At 38.3% G+C, this 24,493-nt stretch overlaps 1 protein-coding gene across 4 annotated transcripts in view; it reads right to left on the bottom strand.

Moving 5' to 3' along the window:
- Positions 1-1,707: 1,707 nt before the first annotated feature.
- LOC137287118 (uncharacterized) overlaps positions 1,708-24,493 on the bottom strand; it is a 142,982-nt gene continuing 120,196 nt past the window's right edge. For all 4 annotated transcript variants that reach the window (XM_067819284.1, XM_067819257.1, XM_067819266.1 and 1 more), the window contains 8 exons: positions 23,158-23,181; positions 20,693-20,716; positions 9,980-10,006; positions 9,511-9,609; positions 8,856-8,942; positions 8,092-8,200; positions 6,461-6,478; positions 1,708-5,931 (listed from right to left, as the gene is read on the bottom strand). In XM_067819284.1, the coding sequence (XP_067675385.1) occupies positions 5,661-5,931; positions 6,461-6,478; positions 8,092-8,200; positions 8,856-8,942; positions 9,511-9,609; positions 9,980-10,006; positions 20,693-20,716; positions 23,158-23,181 (659 nt within the window). In that variant the 3' untranslated portion in view covers positions 1,708-5,660. The remainder of the gene's footprint in view (positions 5,932-6,460; positions 6,479-8,091; positions 8,201-8,855; positions 8,943-9,510; positions 9,610-9,979; positions 10,007-20,692; positions 20,717-23,157; positions 23,182-24,493) is intronic.

Here is a 24,493-nt window from a genome sequence, read left to right as displayed (position 1 = left end):
ATTATTGAGGAAACAAATGTAATCATTGGTAGATTGTTGGGGTGGAAGAATAAGTATGTTGTGAGGCAGGTATAGTAGGGTGTTTGTAGTACGTTGAGCTTATTTGTGGCATGGTGACTATGTTTGAGGGGAGCTTTGTCGAATATGTTTGTAGGGCTGGTGCTGGCACGGTATCTGTGGTGGTGGTATTGTGAGAGTGAGTATCATTTTGTGATGGTATGGTGAGTGGGATTGTTGTGGTGAGTTTGATAGTTGTGGTATGGTGTGTGTGTGGCAGTAGCGGTAACGGGATAGTGACGGTTTGTTTGTGATCACAGACTTAAAGGGTTAATGGGCGCGGCATGCGGCGTTTATAGACTATACTGCGACGACAAAGCTCCGTCTGGGGAGCGGATATCTCGCATAATCACCTGCTAACAGCGTATCGACTCCACCATACATGTTTCGTGAGACACAGCTGTGTAGATAGATTGTCTGGCCAAAGACGGGGATTCCCCCTTCGGATCGATTCCACGAACCAATTTACATTACTGCAGGTATCAGGTTCCAGCAAATTGTAGCCATTTTCTGGCACATTGCCATGGTTACGGTTAGTTTAACACGTACGTGTACTGATATTGATTGTTGCCAAAGAGACGAATAAACAAGTTTACAAGAGCACATGACGCAACAATGAGAACACCAGGGATGTAATATACATAATCGATGCAAGCTGTTGACTATGAAATACAAGACTAACCCACCCATGTTTTACCTTGGATGATCAGTTTAACATGACTCCCTTTCCTTGGTCTCATGTTATGGTAGTTATACATTATTTAATTGTAAGTAGTGTGTGGAGGTTTCAGCTATATTTCTGGACAATAAAATTATACTTAACATGACCTTACAGTGGATGCTAGTACAAAATATTATCTGCAGTGCGTGCAAATACTGTAGCATATTTTGTATTTGAGTGTGTGTGTGTGTGTGTGTGTGCGCGTATACAAAATGTATATATTTATTGAACACACACACACACACACACACACACACACACACACACACACACACATATAAAAGGCGCTACAGTATTTGCAGGCAAGGTCATGTTCAATAACATTCTATTGCCCAGAATTGTTGTAAATGTGTTTTAAAGAAAGATGGACACTGAACCAGGCTTGTTATGTTACATGGTTGTGGGAATGCAATCTCTGTGAGGACAGCTTGTTATTAAACACGTTTGTACCACACAATCCAGTGTCACTGAGTCAAATCATTTTGTCATCACTGGGTCACATGTAAGGGACCAGATCTAACTCTAAATCCCTACAGGGCTAAAGGGAAGGAGTTTGATTAATTCCTGAGACAGGCTGAAGCATACTCATTACTCCCTCAGAAGCACAGAGAAAGTAAACCAGTGGTTGACAGTGTGAGCAATACCTGAGAAATTAACCTTTGATACATTGGAATCTACATATTTTTCAAAGGCCATTACAGGATCCCCTCTGTCTCGGTTTCCCCTCTCAGGTTATTGACCTGTTATGAGAAACAAAACCTCACATTTTGTAAATACTTGGCACAAATTGCAGCTCACTGTCATAAACAAAATGTGAATATATTTCATACATAATTTCAGTTGCATATTTAGTCAAATAAACAGGAATGCTTTGATGTGCATGTGTTAATGTGATAATGCAAATGAGAAAAAGAACAACAAAAGACAAGTAACAATTCTGCGTAATTTATTACACAAATGTGTATTAGAGCATATAAAAATAATGTTGAGAATAAGACACTCCAAATATACATAACAATAATGACAAAAAGAAACATAATACTTCTTACATTTATGCATACTGTTGAAAGAAAATAATGTGTTTGTGTCTTTATAAAAAATATCACAGCATTTTTTAACTGAAACTAAAAAACAATCAATATTTAAGAATAAATTAATTGTACATGAATAAACACATAAATATACTTTGATATGCGTAGACACAACATGTATATTGTTTTAGTTCTCTACACAAGTTTCTTCATTAGTTTTTACAAATATTCATCGATAATCCAAAATCTTGACACATCAGGAATAAAGACATGCATTCTCTGTTTTGCTAGACCTGTATTATTGTTCCTATCATTACCAACTACTGACCAATACCAGACTACAGAATAACAATTCGATAACAGTTTATCAATAGTATATAATCACTGTTAATCCTTTAAGCCTCATAGTTTGTGTGAATACTTTAACTACACATTTGATAAACATACATTTTCAAATATCTTCAACCTGATGTGCAACCTGATGATTAAACTAACAAAATACAGTTGAGCCAATGACAAGCTAGCAAAACATTTTACTTCAGTTCAGTAATTCACTATCAAACCATTTACATAGAAAGACAAGCATCACATAAGAAACTGATTCTTACCAAATGGTATTCTGAATTCCAATGATCAGTTTTGCTGATTAAATATTCTGATACTCTTTCACTTCTTTGTTGCCTTGACAAGGTTGACGGGTTGATGAAGAAGAGACAAATGTCCATATACATAAACACAATGCATATGACCCACTGAATGCTTCGGGTGATTTTTATGAGAAAGTCAAAATATTTTCTTGCATGTCAGCAAAAAAATATGTTTCTTTGAGAGGAGCTGAAGAATTATTATATTTTGAACAATCCATTTTGTTAAATAAATCTGTGGGACAGTTATTATTTCTACTTGAACAAAATACGTTTTGAAAAACAATCCATGACCATTAAAATATTGTTTTTGATTGCTAAACCCTACTAGAAAATAAGAATATTTTGGACTGGCAGAGAACATGTTTATGAGAAGTAGTCAGTACATGGAAATGAGCAAATCCACATGGCTTGTGAACAGCAGAGCAGATGTAAGCTAGTGCACATGCAGTGCATGATGATGACATTGATTCCGTGCACAGGAATTTGCTGAGACAGGCAACACATTTCACCCATCACACTACTCTTGATCGAGGACAACCTGCGGACCCTTCACTCACAATGGCAAGCACGAATGGGCAGCACTCATACAGGCCAGTATAGGTCAGGTCAGTGCTCAACTTATCTTTGTTTGCCAGTAGGACACGTTCACGGCTGTGTAGCACTTGTTTGCCAGTAGCGTAGTTTAAAACAAGATTACTTTGATATATCCTAAGCTAAGTCATTACTCACATGCTTAATAACAAAACACTCATATTTAATATAATAATTTCATATAATAAAGACTATGCACTGGAATAAAATAGCATCAACAAAAACATATTAAATATGCACATATACAATCTAATAGATCCTAACACCGGGACAGAACAAAAACTCCATGGAGGGAATCAAGACACAGATATACAGACAGCACAAAATCAGATATCAGAAGGCCATGATGGACAGAGAGAGAAAGAGAGAGATAGGTGACAGTTTACAAGGTATAAAAAAATAAAGAGTACTGATCTAGTAGTATACATGTATTTACATATACCCATACATTGAAAATATTTATGTTAACACTGGAAAAACACATGGAGTAAGGCAAAAGAGTTCGAATTATGGCCATGGTTTACACAGATATACATGCAGTACATTTTGTACATGATTGAATAAAATTTCATTTCATCCACATTACGTTCCACATACTCTTAACCCGAGAAATTTGTCTTATATGTCCTTTGAAAGCTCACTTTCAGAATTTGGTGGTTAAATTAGTTATGGTAACAAATCAAATATCTCAAGTCCAGTCTTGGCTTTTTGGTCGTGCAGTATGCTGAGAAAGATGTACACATGGCAATATCAAACATGCGGGACATAACGAACAAAAGGTAATCCGCATTAAGTGGTCCTCTGGATCTATAGCATACACTAGGCTTTTTCCAGAACAAGAAAGCAATGAACTGCTCTAGAGTGACTGGAAGTTTACCCTGACGAACCATTGTAATGTAAGTGATTCTCTAGACAAAACGTTTCAAGAGTATTTCAGTTGTTACTGTTGTATTGTTCAAGACAGATGTCACCACATACATACAATGATGACAATGGCAACCAGTATAACATTTTCATAACTGAAGAACCAGTTACTGCACTTTTACTGCACTGGAGGAGTGTTCAACATATACAATATATTTCAATGTGCAAAAAGTAAAAAAAGATGATACTATAAAACAATGTTTGAGCAACATCAGAGGGATAATATTTCACCGAATGACTAAATATATCAATGAATACTAACAATATGCACACATGAACTCATCTGCTGGTATTTACACTAGATATTTTCTTTCCATTTTGATCTTTTCCAATTCTTTCCACACAATGTGCAAAGTAGGCACATGAACAGAAATATAGTATGGACGGAAATCAACACTCCAAATGAGTGAATACCGACTAACATGTGATGACATAGAACAGCCAGAAAAACATTCTTAAAATAACCAAAGATGAGAAAATAAAGAAAAACATTTGGACGGATCACAGGCAGCTTTGGTTATCAGATTATAATGTCTATTATGCTGAGTGAACTTAGAGCATGCTGGTTCAGCACTACATAACTGGCTTTACTATTAAGTGCATGGACCCTATCAATATTTTTATGAGTCATCTATACACACGGAATTTAATTAAGCAGCACTTCATATATTTCATATTTATTTCATCTGTGATGAAATATCAATGAAACCATTGGTTAGTAGTACATTTCAGGAAAGGTTTCAGTTTGAAAAAGTTTGCTAGAATGCATTCCACATGCATGTGTAACTGCCTGGCTGTTCAACCCGATGAATCATCACAATACAGCAAGGAGAATATTGCTTGCAAGGAGCAATAATAGCAAACCTACACTGAAAATAAGATCAAGGTCACCTAAAGTGACTGGTGTCTACCTAATTCTGTCTGCGTAATCCCCAAATATAGGTTGTCACTAAATTTGAAGACAGTTCATGAGACATCATGTTAACAAGAATTGTACAGACCCTGCTGCATACATAGTCCCTGTTCTGCGTTGCTGTGGGGGACAGTTATGTAACAAAAATGAGAAACATCCCAACACTATAAATGGCACCACTTGAGCACTTCTTTGATTTGTTTACACATCTAACTGAGACATGTAAAACAATTTGTCACCTTTGACACAAAACTGCTGACAATTCATAAAAGGCACATCTCAACACTTGGCTCGAGTGTACACAAAGGCTTATGAGGAACAGCTGGACAGCTTGAAATGCAAAGAACAGGGATTTCCAAAATTGTGTGACATGTATTCTTAGTTTTTCGAAGAACTATTGAACAATGTATGAGTTATTGAAACGCATGTATCAAAGGCAATAAACAACATATATTGAGTTCATTCTCGATCTCAGAGCTTGAAGAATACATGAGGCACTAGTTATGGTTACAAATTTGCTGTGACAAGTTCATATCTAAATTCCATAACAAATACAAAAAAGCCCCCAAAAACAACAGTGATAGAAAAAAGTCATGTATCTTAATACTATTGTTATTAGACCAAAAGAATTTCGTCTTGTTATTTCACACATTGTTCCTTTCAAGTCAAACAGCCTATCAGTTTTAACTATTTTTACCTGTTGACTAACCTTGAAGAAAACAAAAATGACCCATTTATTCAGGTTGTCACTTATCATTGTAATAAAGGTCAGCGTCTCAGTCATCACTATCGCCTGTATTTACTGGTGGATCACTTGATTCTCCTCCTGCTTCTTTTCCCTTTTTCCTGTTCTTCCTTTTCTTCTTCTTCTTCTTCGTTGGTTCTTCCACATCTAGAGGATCTAGGGGAATACTTGGTTTGACAGCACTGTCACTAGTAGGCTCTGATGTGGGGCTGGGTAGAGGTCTAGCTGAGGTGGAGTTTGGGGGGACTGGTTTTCTTGGGGAGGCCATGGCAGCAGGTATTGGTGGAGGAGGCCTTTTAGCGCTGTAAGACAAAGGTTGTTAACAAACCGCAAATTTATTTAGCAAAGTAAACCAAATAAGCAATAAGAGATGCATCCAGATTGTGACAGAAAAGTGAGTGGGAAAGGAATGTACAAAATTAATGCTGAACAAACACTTATATTAAATATATCAACAGGATTTGATATCACTTGAATTCTATGAGGCAATCAATAACACCTCTCACGCCTTCAGATGAAATCATGAAACTCTAAACATTTGTGACTGATGGAACTGACCATAGACAATACATGACATAATTTCAAAGAACTGAAAGCTTAAATTATTACATGAATAATTTTTATGATTATTCCTACTTTAGCCCAAATGTTGAGTATGCCTTTCCATACTGTCTTAACAAATCATGAACTCATTTAGATCATCTCTAACATGGAAGCAACTTGACCTCTCTTGTTGGCCTCAACAGTTTCAGTCATCACTAAAAGTTTACATGAAGATTCCTCACTTGACCCCTTGCTTGATGCTGTTGTAGTATAATGATATGTACTTACCTCTCTTTCTCTGGAGATCTGAAAAGTAAAATATAAACACTCATAAGTATCTGAATATAAGTGAAAAGAGAAAAAACACCAATTACCTTGACAAAATATGTAGAAAAAGCATTTCTGAGTCCAAACAAAGGTGTTCATGCACAGTCTACATGTACAACTAGTAGGTTAACATTATCTTAGATTATGTTAATGTGTGGTTGTGGTACATCAGCTGATACGGTGAGTGAGACGAAGGATAGGTTGGATTCAAACCTCTTTACACTAGACATGACATTATGCAAGAAGGAGCAGAGGGGACTTCAAGCTCAAAACCAGAGCCTTTCCTGCAGGTGGCATAATCCAGACTCCTCACAATCAGTATATATGTGAGCGTACTTATGTACACAGTTTTAACAACAATGGACATGCAAAGATTCAGCAATGGACAGATAGAGAAGCAATAGCACTTCCTTCTACAGTTGATGTGATGACACACACAGCCAAGGAGGATGACCAACAAAGGTAATAAATGTCATATACAGTAATTAATGGAAGTGAAAAAGAGGGGGTTGTTCTCTTATCTCCCTACATCTCTATTTGCCAACATTCTTAGCACAACACTTCATGGTATGTTGACCACAGATTCCGCAGTGATAAATGAGCACCCCCCTTATGATATGAAACTGGACCCTTCCATTTGAAAGAAGAAAAGGAGGTACAGAGAGGTATAAAATTAATTTATTTATTGATATTAAAAAATATGTCTTAGTGGGAAGAAATATTAGGAAGATGATTTCCCCAGAATGATTGGGTTATATACATTTAATGCCCAATAGATGTGCACAGAGTGTAAATTTGAAATATTTCTAATACAAGATTACTCACAATATGTAGTTAATATCATTGCATAATCTGTGGTCAACAGACCATGAAGTGTTGTTTTAAGAATGTAGGCAAATAGAAAACAATGCCGCTAACAGTGATTCATTAGTACTCAGTTCTTGTACCCAGTAATATTTCCCATTCTATGACAAATCAGTCGGAAATATGAACAAGTGTATGATCAATTCCATATGAACCATAATTACATTAGCTTACTTATCATGTCACTTCTTAATTTTGGGACCCAGATACCAGTTAAATGATAACACTTACTGTCCTAATGTCACTTTTGTTGACTTGGGTGCGGTTGTACAAAGCAATCTTGGCGTTAAGGTGAGCGAGTGAATGCGTTTAATTTTATGCTGCTCTCAGCAGTATTCCAGCTATATGGTGTATTGAAGCTATGGTAGTGGTAACTCTCATACCTGAACATAGACTTCAGTAGCCTCAGCACGAAGGTTGTTTTGTGTAAGAGTAAGCAGGTAGAAAACATGAACAACAAATCTTAACACAATAACAAATATAAGGTACAAGCATATACAAATATAAGGCTGATATGGAAGGACTGAAAATTTGAAGACAATTTAATTTAAAACTATTGTATTGTTTTGTATAGTGTCAATACTCATATGAAAATAAACGAAGTGTGTACTTGGAACACTCTCTCTGTCTGTCTGTCTGTCTGTCTGTGAGATATATGATATTCTCCTGACATGAACCTACTTAACTGAAAGTGATAGCCAGGTAATAACATCTAATGAAATACCTACATGGCTACAGGACAGCAGCAGCATAACCATGACGACGGACTTTTTGAAGTTGTATCAGATGTCCTAGCTTTATCATCATGATCAGTTGACTTATGGCTTTGGCTGCAACCTGTATAGATGAATAGAACTCAGCAAATTGAACTGCAAAATATTCCTCACTCAGTACAAGAATAGTTAAGTCATTAAATATTACATACCAAGACCATGTTACATGTGCAAATGAGTAAGTGAGTGATTATTTGGGGTAAAAAATGCTGTAAACAGAATTTCAGTATTATCATGGCATGTCTGATACATGTTCATCTCTCTGTAGATCAAATCAATCAATCAATGTTAAAAAACTAGCCAAATGTCAGCTATCTAGGTATTTCTAGTAAGTCTAGTATTACATATTATCATATGTATTTCGAGCTCTTTCTGTTTATCATCGAGACAACTGGGGCAACATCTTATGTCAGAGTAAGTAGTCATTTTCTGTTTATTTCATAGTTCATTGCTGTATACTGTTTATGCAGTTAATTAGGAATCTAATGGGTTAACTCTTGCAAGTCTCGAACATGAAAATGTTACCTTTTTCTCCAGCAGTATCAATACAATGCATGTGGATATGTGTTAAGCACTCACAAACACTACATTCGCTGCAACATTAACTATCTAGTACGTCATGTTTGTAATGCCAGCTTTTACTATTATGTATCAAATGTCAAGCAAAAGACAAAAGAAATGCAGTCAAACATCTATGCAAACAGATAAGCTATACTTACACAAACACATAACAATGTTGATAACTCCAATGCTCAAGATGATGATGCAGATCACAAGAACAGCAACGTGAAGACCCTCTTCCAGGCCTTGGATGACAGAGACACAAAGAAATAAACCTTCTTTTCAGTTAATACTGTACTTAGTGAATACTGCAGGAAAAAGATGCTAAGACTACTTAATTCACGCACGCACGCACGCACGCACGCACGCACGCACGCACGCACGCACGCACGCACGCACGCACGCACGCACGCACGCACGCACGCACGCACGCACGAGATCTGTATGAGGTATGGGAATGCATATTTGCATTCATCAATTACATGATTTCGGATATCTTTTTGTGTGTGTGTGTTGGTGTGTGCGTTTTGTGTGTGTGTGGGGGGGGGCTGGGGGGCTAAGCCTAGTGACTAAAGCATTTGCTCATCAGCTGAAGACCCGGGTTTGATTCCTAACATGGATGCTATGTCTGAAGCCCCTTTCTGGTGTCCCTTGTCATGATATTGCTTAAATATTGCTAAAAGCACCTACTCACTCACTAAACAGATCTCAACACAACTTTTCTTCTTCACACACTTAAACATAGACTTACAACTATTCTCTGAAATGAACATATTTCATAGTGAAAAACAGTCCATGATTTGATATACTTACGTTCTGTGTATTCTATACACATGACAATAAGGAAAGCCACTCCACAGATGACACCGATGATCCCTTGTATAAAGCAGCTCCAATACAAAATGTATTCCTCTGAAAAGTGAAAGTGTTACCTTTCAATTACAACATACAAAAGCATGATACAAAGTAATACGAAGACTGAGTGTGTACTGTAGGCTCTGAATAAATCTTCACAAATACTTTAGAACACAAATCCAATCATTGTGAATTGTTTCTTTCAGATTTGGAGATACATTATATCTCCTTAGTAAAATATTTCTTTCCTAATTTAGTGTGTGTTTCTGCCTTCTTGTACAAGTTTGGACAACTGTCTGGCAGTGAAACACCATCTAATTGTTTATTCGCGTTGAAACTGACTTAAAACACTGGCTACTGTTACACATGCTTCTTTACAAAACTTCATCCACATAAGTAACATATGCACACAGCTTTTTCCACTTACTTTTGACAGTACTAATGATCCGTTTGCCTGAAATGTAGGAACAAAACAGTAAATCACGATTCAGTAAATGTAGTTTAATGATATATCAAGCTGGCTTCTCTTAATAACATTTGTATGAAGCTCAGGTTATCAAACAACAGACAGAGAGTTAGTATTTGGAAAGTGCAAATTCAATTACAAGGTTATACATGACTGAAGAGAGAAGTATACATAACCAGTAGATCGGAATTATACTGAACAGGCAATGAACCTCACTATTCTTGAAACATTTGTGAAACAAATCATTCTAGATCAAATTCATTCTGTAGGTAAATGTTTTCCTGCATCATCTGCCTGAAAACACAGTGTGTGTGTCAGCTCTAACTCAACAGTGTATTGTAGACGTAACCTCACAAAACCCTATGGTGTTGATGGCAAGCATTCCTCGTGCAAATCAAGATTACATTCAAGAATGAGGTAGCTGTTGGTATAAAACCTGGATGGCAAGATTAACTTTCAATAAGTGACAATATACTTTTGGCACACTGAATGGTTTATTTCAATAATGACTCAGAACTATCAATTGCACCTATCACAAGGCATCAGCGACATCATAATATGCAGGACTTTCCTGTCTTCAAATGAAACTTTCTGATCTGCACCCCCCCAGCAAAATACCAGTGCAGATACAGTTACCCTTGCTTCACCTCCAGTAGCATATTTTGTCAGCTTCTGCCTGTAGTGCCCATACTTACAGACTGACATCATCAACACTGGAATCATCAACTATGGAGGAAGTCTCCCTGATGAAAACCATAACTGTGAGGTGACCATTGATGGTAGATCAGATGTGGTGAAGAACATAAAGAAACCCAAAAGAAACCCATGAGGAGCCTTTTACCAAAATATTGATCCAGGCAGCGATAATGGTGCCACAGAACAGTGCTACACTGACCAAGTCTTTCCTTTTTGCTCATCCCTTTGCAGCTAGGGCCACCAGAGACATCCTACAGAAGCATAGCATCATCACCAAGCCCTTAGCTGCCTTCAGTCCAGATTTGTATCCAACAGAACACTTGTGGCATAATATCATTATCAAAGATGTTTCAATGACCTTCAAAGAAGGTTGAAAACCACAACTGACTTGCTTTAGCTGAGCTATTACTAAAGGCCCAGGGTGCCATTCCACTAACCGATCTCAGAGCAAGTTACATCAATTGTACAATCATCTTAGTTAATGGTTGTGTCTGTTTCATTAACTCATCTTAGGTCAACTGTAGCCAGTCCCGATTTTACAATCCAATCCTTGCTAAGATCGAGACTGTTTCATGTGAAAGATAAAAAATGCATTGAATTAGTTATCTCATAGTCTAGCAAACAATTGATAGTAGTTTTGTAACCAAATAGTATGAAAAGCCTCCAGGACTTCACCAAAAGAGAATTGACAGAAGCAGTCCAAATATGCTAATGCAAGCCCTCAGTCACCAGAGAACAAGGATACCTCATTCCATCCGCCTACAACGAACTGATAAACAACAGAACAGAGCACTCCAGCCATCATTGCTAATAAATCCCACATGCTATGTATACCATGGCTTCACCCCACATGCTATGTATACCTTGGCTTCCTCCTATTATCATTCTACTATTACCTACTCCATCTCCTATGTATACTTTGTATAATAGCTTTTTTTCCGCCGGAGCGAATGACGAATAAGGCGCTGTCTGGGGTTCAGTTGTTTATTCTAGTGGATCCAGTTGGATACTGATAGTTTCAAGTTTCAACTATTTATTGCCATATATATGGTATACAGCCTATCGAGCACATGGCGCCGTCCTCCCCAACCACATGGCAATCGCTACAGTCTGTCTATCTCTGTATCCCAATGTGAAGTGAAGGTTAATTGCTCAGGTGCAACATGTGGAACCCACTGTTTGCCAATCAACCAATCATAAATCAGCATACGTGCTCACATGATAAACAATTGCTAGTGTCATGACCTGACATGACCTGACATGACACAACCCCTTGAACTATGAGCCTTGTCTGACATCCTTGACTTATATAAGAAATCTCAGAATAAAAGCATTTCTCATGAAATGCTACCTGTGCCATCAAGATACTTTATGAACTCTTTTACCACAAATAAACTGAATAATCTAAAAAAATACTACCACCTAAAACCTTTTTATGAACTGTTTTCTTTTATCTATATATATTTTTTTTATTTGTATTTTATAACTTATATTAAAATGACCACAACCATAACATAATGACATCCTTAAAACACAAGTGGGAAATTGATTCAAGCATTTGTTAAATAAGCACATGATATATAGAGAATTATAACTCTACTATTTCATCACTGCTACACACTACCCCCGGCAATGAAAATGTCGTCCTCGACATTAACCATGACCTTGAATGACTGATAACAGTACATCAGACACTTTAGTGGGAAGATGTGCAAAAGTGCCCTTCGTTGCTAAATCTTCCAAATATCTTGCCTTCTCAAGCCACTCTGGCGGACGCACAGCATGTGCCATCACAAAGTCGCCACTTGTATGCCATGCTGGTTTGCGTCTCTGTCGTCCAGAACAACGTGGATCGTTATTAGCAGTGTGAATCTGTACTTCACTGGATACAACAGCACTGTTCTCATCCAACTCTATAGTATCTTCTTCAGCATTTTCTTGAGATAATGTCACAGTTTCTGACTCGATAGCTTCATCAGTAGACTCTGATCTAGAATCTTCACCATCGGACACAGAATCACTCAGGTCTTCATTATGGCCATTACCTGGTTCTGATACTACCACGTCATTAGTCTCTGTTGAAGTTCCTGGAATTGAGGCACCTTCTGACTGTTCTGTGGCATCCGTTAAGTTCAAAACACATGTCTCATCATACTGAGAATATTCACTTGTTGGATTAGCAGTACCCTGGGTCTTTAACACCTTCCTTGGCTTAGGTGTCGGACGCTGCTTCTGGTCAATGTCAACACTGCTAATAGGAAGAAGATGATTTCTGTGCATTGTTTTTGACTTTCCTTCTCCAGCTTCTGAAGTGACCACATACACTGGAATGTCTAAATTTGGCTGTTCTTCAACAACATATGCTTCATTTTCCCATTTATCAGCCAGTTTATGTTTGCCTTCAAACGCAAGCTTTCTTACCAACACTCTGTCACCAACTATGACTTTTGCTCCTCGTGCCCGTTGATCATAACTTTGTTTTTGCCTGTGCTTAGATTTCCTGGAAAGTTTTGCTGCAAGGTCGTAGGACTTCTGTAATCGCTCCTTCAGTGCTTTTGTATAAGACTGTTGTGGTTCTTTCGCATGTCTCTCAATACCAAATGCCAAATCAATTGGTAGTCTGGGATGTCGACCGTACATCAAATAGAATGGTGAAAACCCAGTCGTCTCATGACGAGTACAATTGTAGGCATGAACCAAAGGTGCGACATGTGCTTTCCAGTCTGCCTTCTTATCTGGCTCTAGAGTACCTAACATGCTGAGAAGAGTACGATTAAACCTTTCACATTGCCCATTACCCATGGGGTGATATGGCGTTGTTCGTGACTTCTTCATACCTGTAATTGCACACAATTCTTGAATTAGTCGTCCCTCAAAATTTGCACCCTGATCAGAATGAATTCTTGCCGGGTAACCAAACTGATAAACAAAGTTGTTCAAAAATACTTCCGCAGTCGTACGTGCAGTCATGTTCTTGGTAGGAACAGCTAATGAGTACTTGGTAAAGTGATCTGTAATCACTAAGATGTACTGGAAGTTATTTTTGGAAGGTTCCAATGTCAAGAAATCCATGGCAACCAGTTCTAATGGATATGATGTTTGTACAGTCACTAATGGTGCTTTAGAACTTGTTCTCGATTTCCTGCGTAAACAACGTGCACATCCCTTAATCCAACTCTCAGTCTCTTTTGCCATTCCGGGCCAAAAGAATCTCTCCCTAATCAGTGACAGTGTTTTGTCTCTGCCCAAGTGTCCCATATCATTGTGTAAGCTTTGTAGTACCTGTTTCCTCAAATGAGAGGGAATAACTAGCTGTTCACTAGTGCCTTCAGAACTTTCTGTAATTCTGTAAAGAACACCTTGTCGTAGTTTCAGATTCTCAAATGTCCGTAAATAAGAGTTAAATTCACCGGTGACATGACCTTTCTTTGGCGCTTTCGCCAATCTAATCCATGTTATGACTTCAGCCAAAGTCTGATCCTGAAGTTGTTCCTTTCTCCAGTCCCTTGGAGTCATTGCCTTCAGATCTTGACCTGCCTCATTATCAAGTACCGAATCAGGTGACATGCTCAAACACTCAACATAGTTAAATGCTGATACAGACTGACAAATGGCCTTTATAGATTCTGAAGAAATCGTTTCACTTGCCTCTGTTGCATATCCTGGAATCCTAGATAACACATCTGCATCCACATTGGATTTTCCAGGCCGGTACTTAATGTCAAAATTGTAAGCTGCTAACTCCGCCAACCATCTATGGCCAGTCGCGTCAAGCTTAGCTGTGGTTAAAATGTAGGTCAAAGGATTATTGTCTGTAAAGACGGTGAATTCATTTTGATACAAGTACTCATGAAATTTCTCAGTGATTGACCATTTCAAAGCAAGAAATTCTAACTTGTGGGCTGAATAGTTTTTTTCTGGCTTTGATAATCCTCTACTGGCATAAGATATAACTCTCTTGTGTCCATTTTGGGTTTGATACAGAACGGCACCTAACCCACTTTGACTTGCATCCGTGTGCAATTCGAATGGAAGTGAGTAATCACAAAATCCCAATACAGGTGGTGATGAGAGTCTATCCTTAAGTTCCATGAATGCTTGTTCTTGCGCATCCCCCCAAATCCAATCCACTTTTGATTTACCCTTCTTATCAGTTGGTTTCGGCATTACAGTAGACAATGGTTTGGATATCTGTGAAAAGTTATGAACAAACTTCCTATAATACCCTGCGAAACCTAGAAATTTTCTGACTTCCTCTGGGTTTGATGGTCTTGGCCAGTTTCTAATGGTTTCAATTTTGGAAGGATCGGGTTCGATACCATCCTTGGATATGACATGTCCAATGTAAGTACATTTTTCCTTAAAGAACTCACACTTATCCGAGGCTAGTTTTAGATTGCATTCTCTCAATCGCTGCAGTACTTTGGTCAGTCTACGGAGATGTTCCTCAAAACTCTCAGCAAAGATGATCAGGTCATCTATGTAGATTACGCAAATAGATAGATGTAAGTCCCCTAGACAATCTTGCATCAATCGCTGAAATGTCGCAGGACTATTGCAGAGGCCAAATGGAAGTCTATTGTACTAAAAAAATCCAAGCGGACCTACAGTAAATGCAGTGCGCTCCTTGTGCTCCTCTGAAATCTCGACCTGGTGATATCCCGATTTCATATCCAACTTAGAATAGTAAGAACTTCCAACCAAACAATCAAGTACTTCATCTATTCTAGGTAAAGCAAAGCTGTCCTTAATCGTGGCTTTATTGAGCTGTCTGAAGTCTACACAAATCCTAAGTTTTCCATTTTTCTTGCGACATAGGACAATATTCGAAGCCCAGGGGCTATGGGATTTTCGAATGACACCACATGCCATCAACTGTTTCAAATGTTCTCTTACCTCCTCAAATAATGATGGGGGAATTCTGCGATAGCGCTGTTTAAAGGGTGTGTTGTCCACTAATTCGATTCTATGTTGAACCGCAGCTGAATGGCCAAGATCTAAGTCTCCATGAGAAAAAACATCAATATGATCTTTGATAACCTTAAGTCCTGCTGATAATTGATCTTCAGATAAATTATCCTTGTGGACTTCTATTTTACTAAGTACACTTTCCATGTCAAATGTGGGATCTAAGTTGATGTCTTCAACAGAAACCGGTTGAAGTTCACAAAGTACCGCTCTAGGTTGTATGACTACAGTACGAGTTGTAACATTGGACACATGAACCTCAACGGGATCTTGCTCCTGATACTTGTAGTACATAAGAGAAGGTGATACATCCAGATCAGCAGGTATTGTTGAGGTACAACTTGCCTGAAAAGTAGCAAGTACTTTTGGATAACAAATCTCCTTGTCTACAGATCCCCGAAGAACAACTTGTGAATTGGCAGGCACAACAATACTTCTACCTTCTGCATTCCTTACAAGTCCTAATCTCCAATTTCTTTTAACCAGTTCCTTCTCTCTGATAACCATATTTCGAAAAGTGAAATACCATGGGCTATGAAGTTTAGCATGTTGAAGAAACCTTGGACCATGCTCAGATTTGCATCTATTCAGGAGAGTGGAAAGGACATTTGTTCCTAATAAGATAGGTACAGAATAGTTATAGCGACTGTCAGGCACGACCAGTAACAAACATTGCAAGATAGTTTCCGACGCAACCCCTGAGACTGATAAGTCAACAGCTATGAATCCTAGATATGGCAAAGTACCACCATCTGCACATTCAATGTCTATCAGTGTTTGAAGAGTATGGAGTGGAAGATGTGAGAGATGCTGCTTGTAAAAGGACTCACTAATGGTAGAAACTGTGGAACCTGTGTCAAGTAGAGCTACGCATGGCTTATTGCAAACTACTACTGATGTCTCATTGGATTCCCCAACTAATCCTTCTGGGAAATGTTTGTTACTTGAGAAAGTGGTGAACTGACCCATGAGTTGCCCATGCCCATGGGTCCCTGTCCGTTTAAAGGCTGATGATGATCCATATTAATCCTACATCCACGCCAAATATGACCGAGCTGTCCACATTTCCAACAAACTGGTAATGAACTCCCTTCAGGTGAAGTCTGACCTTTGTATGGTAGGTAAGGGGTATCATAAGTTGTTTTGCCACGAACATTCAGGTCTTTGTCTACATTGGGGTTATATCTGCCTTTCCTTGAGTTGCCACCACCTATATTACCTCGAACAGGAGGGCTACTATGGGGTTTTGTCATCTGTTTCTTGATATTGGTTAACTCTGCAGACAATTCCTTAACCATATCTTTTAATTCTTGCATCTCAGAGGGTTTTTGATAAGCCATCTTAGCCGGATGAGGTTTCTTAGAACCGTCAGGGGGATTCCTTTGACTCAACTCATGTTCCAACCTCCGTATTGCAACCCGAAACTTGTCAAAGTCTTGAATGGAATCATACTTGTGACCAGAAATATCCTTAAGAGCTGGCTTAAGTCCTTGCCAAAAGACACTTTTGAGGGCTTGATTGATTTCATCTATTGAAGGATTACTATTCTGAGTAGCCTTGGCATAAAGATCCTCTAGCCTACAGCCCCATGTGGTTACATCTTCATCTGGTAATTGCTTAGCACTGTAGAAGCTTGCCATAAGGGATTCACTTTCCTCACATGTCCCATAAACACTCTGTAACTTGTTCAACACGGTCTCTAAACTGGCACGTGATCCTAAGAGTGAAGCCACTTTGCCGGCCTTGCCCTTCAGTGAACGCCGAACAGCCTCAAATATGATATTCTTAGGGTAAGTTTTCTCTGCTAGAAGACAATTGACTTCGTATACCCACAGATCATAGGAAGCTTCTCCTTTACCTGATTCACCAAAGAACAATGACAGACAAGGAATGGGACCTGGCATGGCAGGGAACTGACTAGGACCTTGATGACTCTGAAAGTTAACACCCTTATTCCATGACACAGAATCCGTTGGTATACCACTGGGAACATTCCCTGGAACACCTTCCGGCTCCTTACTTGACAATTTACCGACTGATTGCAAATAAGACACCATCAAATCCTGCAACTCCTCAGCACTATTCACCTTTGATGTTACACCCATTGACTTAAGAGCCTGACCTAAAAGTAGAACATTAGATTCACCTTCATCCCCATCCTCGAAAGGCGGTATATCTTTTGACTCTAACTCCTCTATCAACTTATGATCCTGTTCTATCTTATGAGCCATATCGGCACCACTAGAACCACCAGTTCCACAAGACAAGAAAACCCAACTACAAAGAGGATAAGTCTATCAGCAATGCAACTACAGGGGTGAAAGGTGAAGGAGTAAACTTGGGGTGCAACAAAGAAGACCCAGAGACAGACAGGCAAGCAATCCTGACATGAAACTTCCACAGTCCAAACCAATACCAGAAAGGCAAGGATACCAACTATATACGATAGATGTTATTACTTTGACAAATTGACCTAGCTTACGCAAATTGACCTAGCTTATGTCAGGTGTGTGTGCATGTGGATAGTAGATTTCATCACACAAACTCAATAATTGCCCATCACTGCATGCCTTCACTGCACTGTCAAATATTCATTCACATAAACAGGTACATAAAGTATAAAAATTGCTAAAATATTTATATCATTGGGCAAATGTACCTATGAAAATAGGTGAACCCCAAAAAAGGTAAAATTATAAACAATGGATATAAATATCCAATATGTTAAATAAAAGTAATTCACAATTCGTGTATATACTTCACATGATTAAAACTTCAAAAGTTCATGTAGCCATCAAGGCCTGGGACACAGTTTCCTCTGACACTTCAGACTGGTGGATCGTCTTATGCACAAATGTAGTGTTTACAGTTCTATTCAGGTGCACAAAAGTATGAGAAAGTTCTCACCCAAATCTTCTACAGACGATCACATGTTGCGCAGACAGACGACATGTGGTGGCTAGTGGACTGCTTAGCCATGTCACTGGATCCTCACTGGGGGCTCCAAGTTATAATAGCTTTGTTTCCGCCGGAGCGAATGACGAATAAGGCGCTGTCTGGGGTTCAGTTGTTTATTCTAGTGGATCCAGTTGGATACTGATAGTTTCAAGTTTCAACTATTTATTGCCATATATATGGTATACAGCCTATCGAGCACATGGCGCCGTCCTCCCCAACCACATGGCAATCGCTACAGTCTGTCTATCTCTGTATCCCAATGTGAAGTGAAGGTTAATTGCTCAGGTGCAACATGTGGAACCCACTGTTTGCCAATCAACCAATCATAAATCAGCATACATGCTCACATGATAAACAATTGCTAGTGTCATGACCTGACATGACCTGACATGACACAACCCCTTGAACTATGAGCCTTGTCTGACATCCTTGACTTATATAAGAAATCTCAGAATAAAAGCATTTCTCATGAAATGCTACCTGTGCCATCAAGATACTTTATGAACTCTTTTACCACAAATAAACTGAATAATCTAAAAAAATACTACCACCTAAAACCTTTTTATGAACTGTTTTCTTTTATCTATATATATTTTTTTTATTTGTATTTTATAACTTATATTAAAATGACCACAACCATAACATAATGACATCCTTAAAACACAAGTGGGAAATTGATTCAAGCGTTTGTTAAATAAGCACATGATATATAGAGAATTATAACTCTACTATTTCATCACTGCTACATTTGTTCTGCCCCCACCCATTGTTACTGTGTTATTACTTATCCCATTGTCGTTATTGTTAATCTCTTTGATGCATTCCCTTGTGTTGTCTTACTTAATCCATGTTATATGTATAGAAGCCGGTTCTGTGCTGTATTGCTTTACTCTTGCTTGATAACAGTATCAGAAGCTATACCGAAACATTGCATAGAAATAAAGGAGTTGTTATCCATAAAGTATTACAGTGCAATCTATCTAAACCGGCACTCATTGGGACTGAATAAATAATCCAGGTAAGACAATGTGCCAGATTATAGAGCTGATGATAAATGTACAAGTCACGTATGGGACTGAGATTTTACGCTGGTAGTGACATCTTGTGGGATAGGACAAATGCCGGTCTTGGCAGCTTCCACTGCACACTTTTCTATTATTTATCAACTTCAAATGCCAGTCAAACAGATTATCACAAGAATGAAGCTTTTTGTAGATATCAGCTTCTTTATTGTGAGACCACAACGTTTCAGAGTTAATGCTTACTCCTTCATCAGGTGATTGAGAATGGGGTACAGAGCTATATTTATATGTACAGGTAAAACAATAACAAAGTAACAAGTGGAATGAATTAACGGAAGCTGGAAGCCAGTATAAACAAGCGCTGATTGGAACCCGACAGTTATGATAACATTGATGGAAGCCAATGGTAAGATTATGTTTACATAACACAGATGGGGATTAAGGACGATGTACATGATTGGGGATTAATAATGGAAGCCAAAGGTAATGACATACACATGATGGGATAAGGATTAAGGATGATGTACATGATAGGGATGATAATAAAGGATGTACAGGGGTGGATTGGCTAAATATTGGCACACTGTTGTGTAAACACTAAAGAATTACATAGATGGAATGTAAACAGATAGAAGAGATTAATTTATCATCAAGTCTCAGGTAGGTACACTCTTGGTTAATGGTTGATTGCTGGTTTTTGTCTCCGGATCTCGATGGCCTCTTGTAGTTTCCTTTGGCGCCAGTTGTTGTTGTTGTTGGTAGATAGTATCCTAGTGTCCTCTCATCGAATTGAATGTCCAATTATCACATTATTAATTCAACTTCATAGGTTGAATTATAAAGCCAGTTTTCTTTATAAGCTGAATTTACATTTTTGATGGTTTGTTTCTGTAAGTCCATACCAAAAGGTATCAGAATCTGCTAAGTTGTGCTTTGCGTTGCATGTGCAATGTAAATACTTTATCAAATGTGTGCAAAGATTTCAATTCTAAATATCCTGGTTTTAAAACACTGTGAAAATGATACTTACATATTTGTGTGTATTTAACTCCAACTGTGGAAAGAAGTAACATACAGGAATCAGAGTGAATTTCACAGAATCAGATAAATATTACAATTTCCACAGGAGGGGAAAGGAAAATACGGACTTTCTGTCCAGGCAGCAAAGATCAAATGAACTCAGAAATGTTTGCAAACTACAGTCAAACACTGTTGTAATGACTTTGAAGGGATCCACAAAAATACTTCGGGCAGTTCCACACCGAAAAAAAACCCAACAAGGAATAAAGAAAACGTTTGAAAGGACCAAGCTTGTAATCTTGAGGCAAAAGGATTCCATCTTTGGCAGCAAAGCATGGAAAAAGAATTTCTCTATATTTCATGTATCACTTTTCATAAGTATTTTTCCATGGTAACATGGAGCATATTAATATTATGGATTTCTTTCTGCAATATTTACAGAGTTCCTATAAGAATTAAGGAATGACTTTCAGACTTACTGCCAAAATGAATCATGTTATCATGTTTTCATGTTAATGAAGTACATAAACTTTTTTTCCTCAGGCATTAGGCTGTTGTGTTGGGGCATTTGAATCAAACATGGTACTACTGTGTTTCAGTACCCTTGTTTGAAGCTGTTTTTGACAATGTTTCATTTCACTAAAAACTCATTGAATTTTTAATCAGTTGCTTCACTGCAAGTACTAACATGTCATTGGAAGTGCTTATTAAGCTCACAAAAAGTTGCATTTACCTACGTAAATGACCTCACCACATTCAAGTTTATACATGACTATCAAAATTTAGGGTGTGCCCATACTTTCTGTTTGCATTATACACTGAACTACAAAAGAAACATCACACTTTTCAGAGTCATCTTGCTCCCATCAGATATTGGAATTTGACAGGTTCACTCACAGTTTATGCTATTGTAACATTACAAATACGGCATTGACCATTCCTAACACATCATCCTAAAGAAATGAGATTACTGTGTAGGATTCAAACTCATACCCTTTTCGTGAACATGGTAATGCTCTCGAACACATCTTTCTGAAAAGCATGATGCACATGCAAATCCCTGGTCCAGTGGGTACAAAAGGGACCCCAAACTGTCATCCTGTCATTCGATTCCTGATCACTGTCACCATGCCACGTCTGACTCAAAATCAGAGGGAACAAGCCATCGGACGTCTTCACGCTGGTCAACATCCACAGATCATTGCCAACAGCTTCAACTGTTCGGACAGTTGGGAGACTGTGGGAGCATTACAATGCAACCAACAGCACCAATGATCATCAGCGCAGTGGCCATCCCCGGGAAACAACAGCACATCAAGATTGTCATTTTCAAGATTGTCACTTACTGCGGATCACTTCTGCAGAGCAATAGAATTGGCTCGAACGACTATTGGAACCCACAACAGACCCATTTCTGCAGCAACAGTGCATCGTCGGCTGAGAACTTTCAACCTGGCCTGTCCATATCCTGCTCAGGGTCCTGTCCTGACAGTTCGACATCGTCAGGAACGTCTTCTGTGGACTCAACCACATCAGAACTGGCGCCATCAGCAGTGGAGGACTGTCATCTTTTCAGACAAGAGTCGTTACTGCATATACATGCCAGATGGCAGAGCTTGAGTTTGGGGAAGGTGGGGTGAACAGTACATTGATGCATGTCACATGGAGAGGGACTCGTGGGGAGGACCAAGCATCATGGTTTGGGGTGGCACTGGACTGAACCACAAACTTGGATCCCGGGTCTTCCAGAATATTGGTCCAGGTTGAGAAAATGGAGTGACTGCTGCTTGCTACATCGATCAGGTGTTAGACCCCACGTTGTGCCACATTTCGCTCGTCATCCAACCCACATGTTTCAACAGGATTATGCAAATGCTCAAACAGCCAGGTTAACGAGACTTCCTCCAACAGCACAACTCCGCACATTGCCCTGGCCTGTTTTAAGTCCAGATCTAAACCCAAATGAGCACCTATGGGATGAAATTCAGGGAAGACTGCATGACCTTCGACCAAGGACGACAACTGTGGCAGTACTCACCGCAGGTTTTCTCAGAGAGTGGAATGCTATCCCCATGGCCTTCATCAACCACTTGATACACTCCATGTACAGGTGTTGCATGGCAGTTATCAATGCAATTGATGGCCAAACACGCTACTGACTTCAACCCTGAATGTCAAGGACATGACCTCATCATGTGGCACCATGTGTCGTCAGTCTTGTTTCAAGAGTACTTGTTCATCAAAAAGACAAAACAGTTCCTTCAATTTCAGCCTTAAATAACAAATATGTTTCCATGTAAATAAAAGAGTTTCAAATACATACATGTAAGTTTCTTTTGTAGTTCAGTATATTTCTTGCAATGAAGAAATATAGATTGTTTCTGTCACCAACTTGACCAGGATTGTTATCATTAATATTACATCACCTGTCGAAAATCTAGTGAAAATCTAGTATCTTTTGGACATCATACTTACTTTTGCTTTCCCATCTATATCCAACTGTGAAATGAAAATAAAACATTTGATACAGTCAATCAGCTGTACATGGGTAATACAATTTTTCACAGTTTATCAATTTAAAGTAAGTGAGATGATACTTTATATCACATCACAATTTCTTCATCCAATATCATCTAAGAGTGCACTAATAGCACAACACAGACATCTAACATAGCAAAGGTATTTTTGTCAAACAATCCAAAATCAGACCATTTCACTATCCAATTTGAACTGCCTTTTTCATAACTAAATCTGATAAAAGTCATTTCACTGTTTGTGCATCCCACAGTGATTCTTACCTGTGAGTGGAATGCGTAGACTTGCACGTCTACTCTCATTTGAATAAATAAATGATGGATCAATGGATTGATGGATGGGCGAAAAGTTCAAAGGATAATTCATTCACATACAGCAAATCACAAAGTCGTTGCAAACATGACATTTTTGTGAAAATTGCACATGACTTGAACTTGCAAAAATATCACAACGCAAACTGCTTGTCAAACGTAACAAACAATCCATGGATAACATCTTCATATAATCAACAACAGATCTAGTCACTACCTTAATCAAGCAATGATACCAACTTGGGAAACACTAATTATTAGCATTACCAGTACTCAAATGTTACAAGTCCAACAAGTGATGCTTGAACAAACGTTACTCAAACAGCACATCTGATTATCCAAACAGGCACCAACCACACAAAACAGATTCTTTAGAGTCTTTAGAGACCATTTGATAGGCCAACATAATTCAATAGGTGTGGATAGGTTTCTTCACACTTATCTGGAGATCAATAGTTTTAGTGACAATTACCATAGTCAACCATTTAATAGAGGAATTCCAATTGACATTATTCCTTAGAACAGTTTTATGCTTATCTTTTCTAAGCAGCGTGTGTTGTTTCTAGGAAAACATCACTGATTACACACACATGTAAATCCCCTACTGTGCTCAGTTGAAGATTAGCAGCAACCTTTGATATTTCACTGGATGTATAGGTCGAACTTTCAGTTGAAATCTATTTTTGAGAACTGGCTCAGTTGCAATACATCATGATGCAAAAACACCTGTTGGTCACCGCTTGCAAAAAAATATCGTGATTTACAGTAGATAGTAGAGCTGTATAATCCTTTTTATGCAGAAAAACAGAACAATAATAAAAAACAGCCATCTGAGATGAAGGACTTAAATGGCAGTGACACTGCATAGGTTTATGAGGTCAGCCACCATTTATTAAAAAAGAAATTTTTCTTTTTAGATTTCTAAAAATCTGTATGATCCATACATGATAATTATTTTTTCAGAA

Source organism: Haliotis asinina, chromosome 1 (genome assembly GCF_037392515.1).
Source record: "Haliotis asinina isolate JCU_RB_2024 chromosome 1, JCU_Hal_asi_v2, whole genome shotgun sequence".
Classification (NCBI taxonomy): Eukaryota; Metazoa; Mollusca; class Gastropoda; order Lepetellida; family Haliotidae; genus Haliotis; species Haliotis asinina.
The sequence above is the reverse complement of the archived record's forward strand: the minus strand, read 5'-3'. Positions and strand labels throughout refer to the sequence as shown.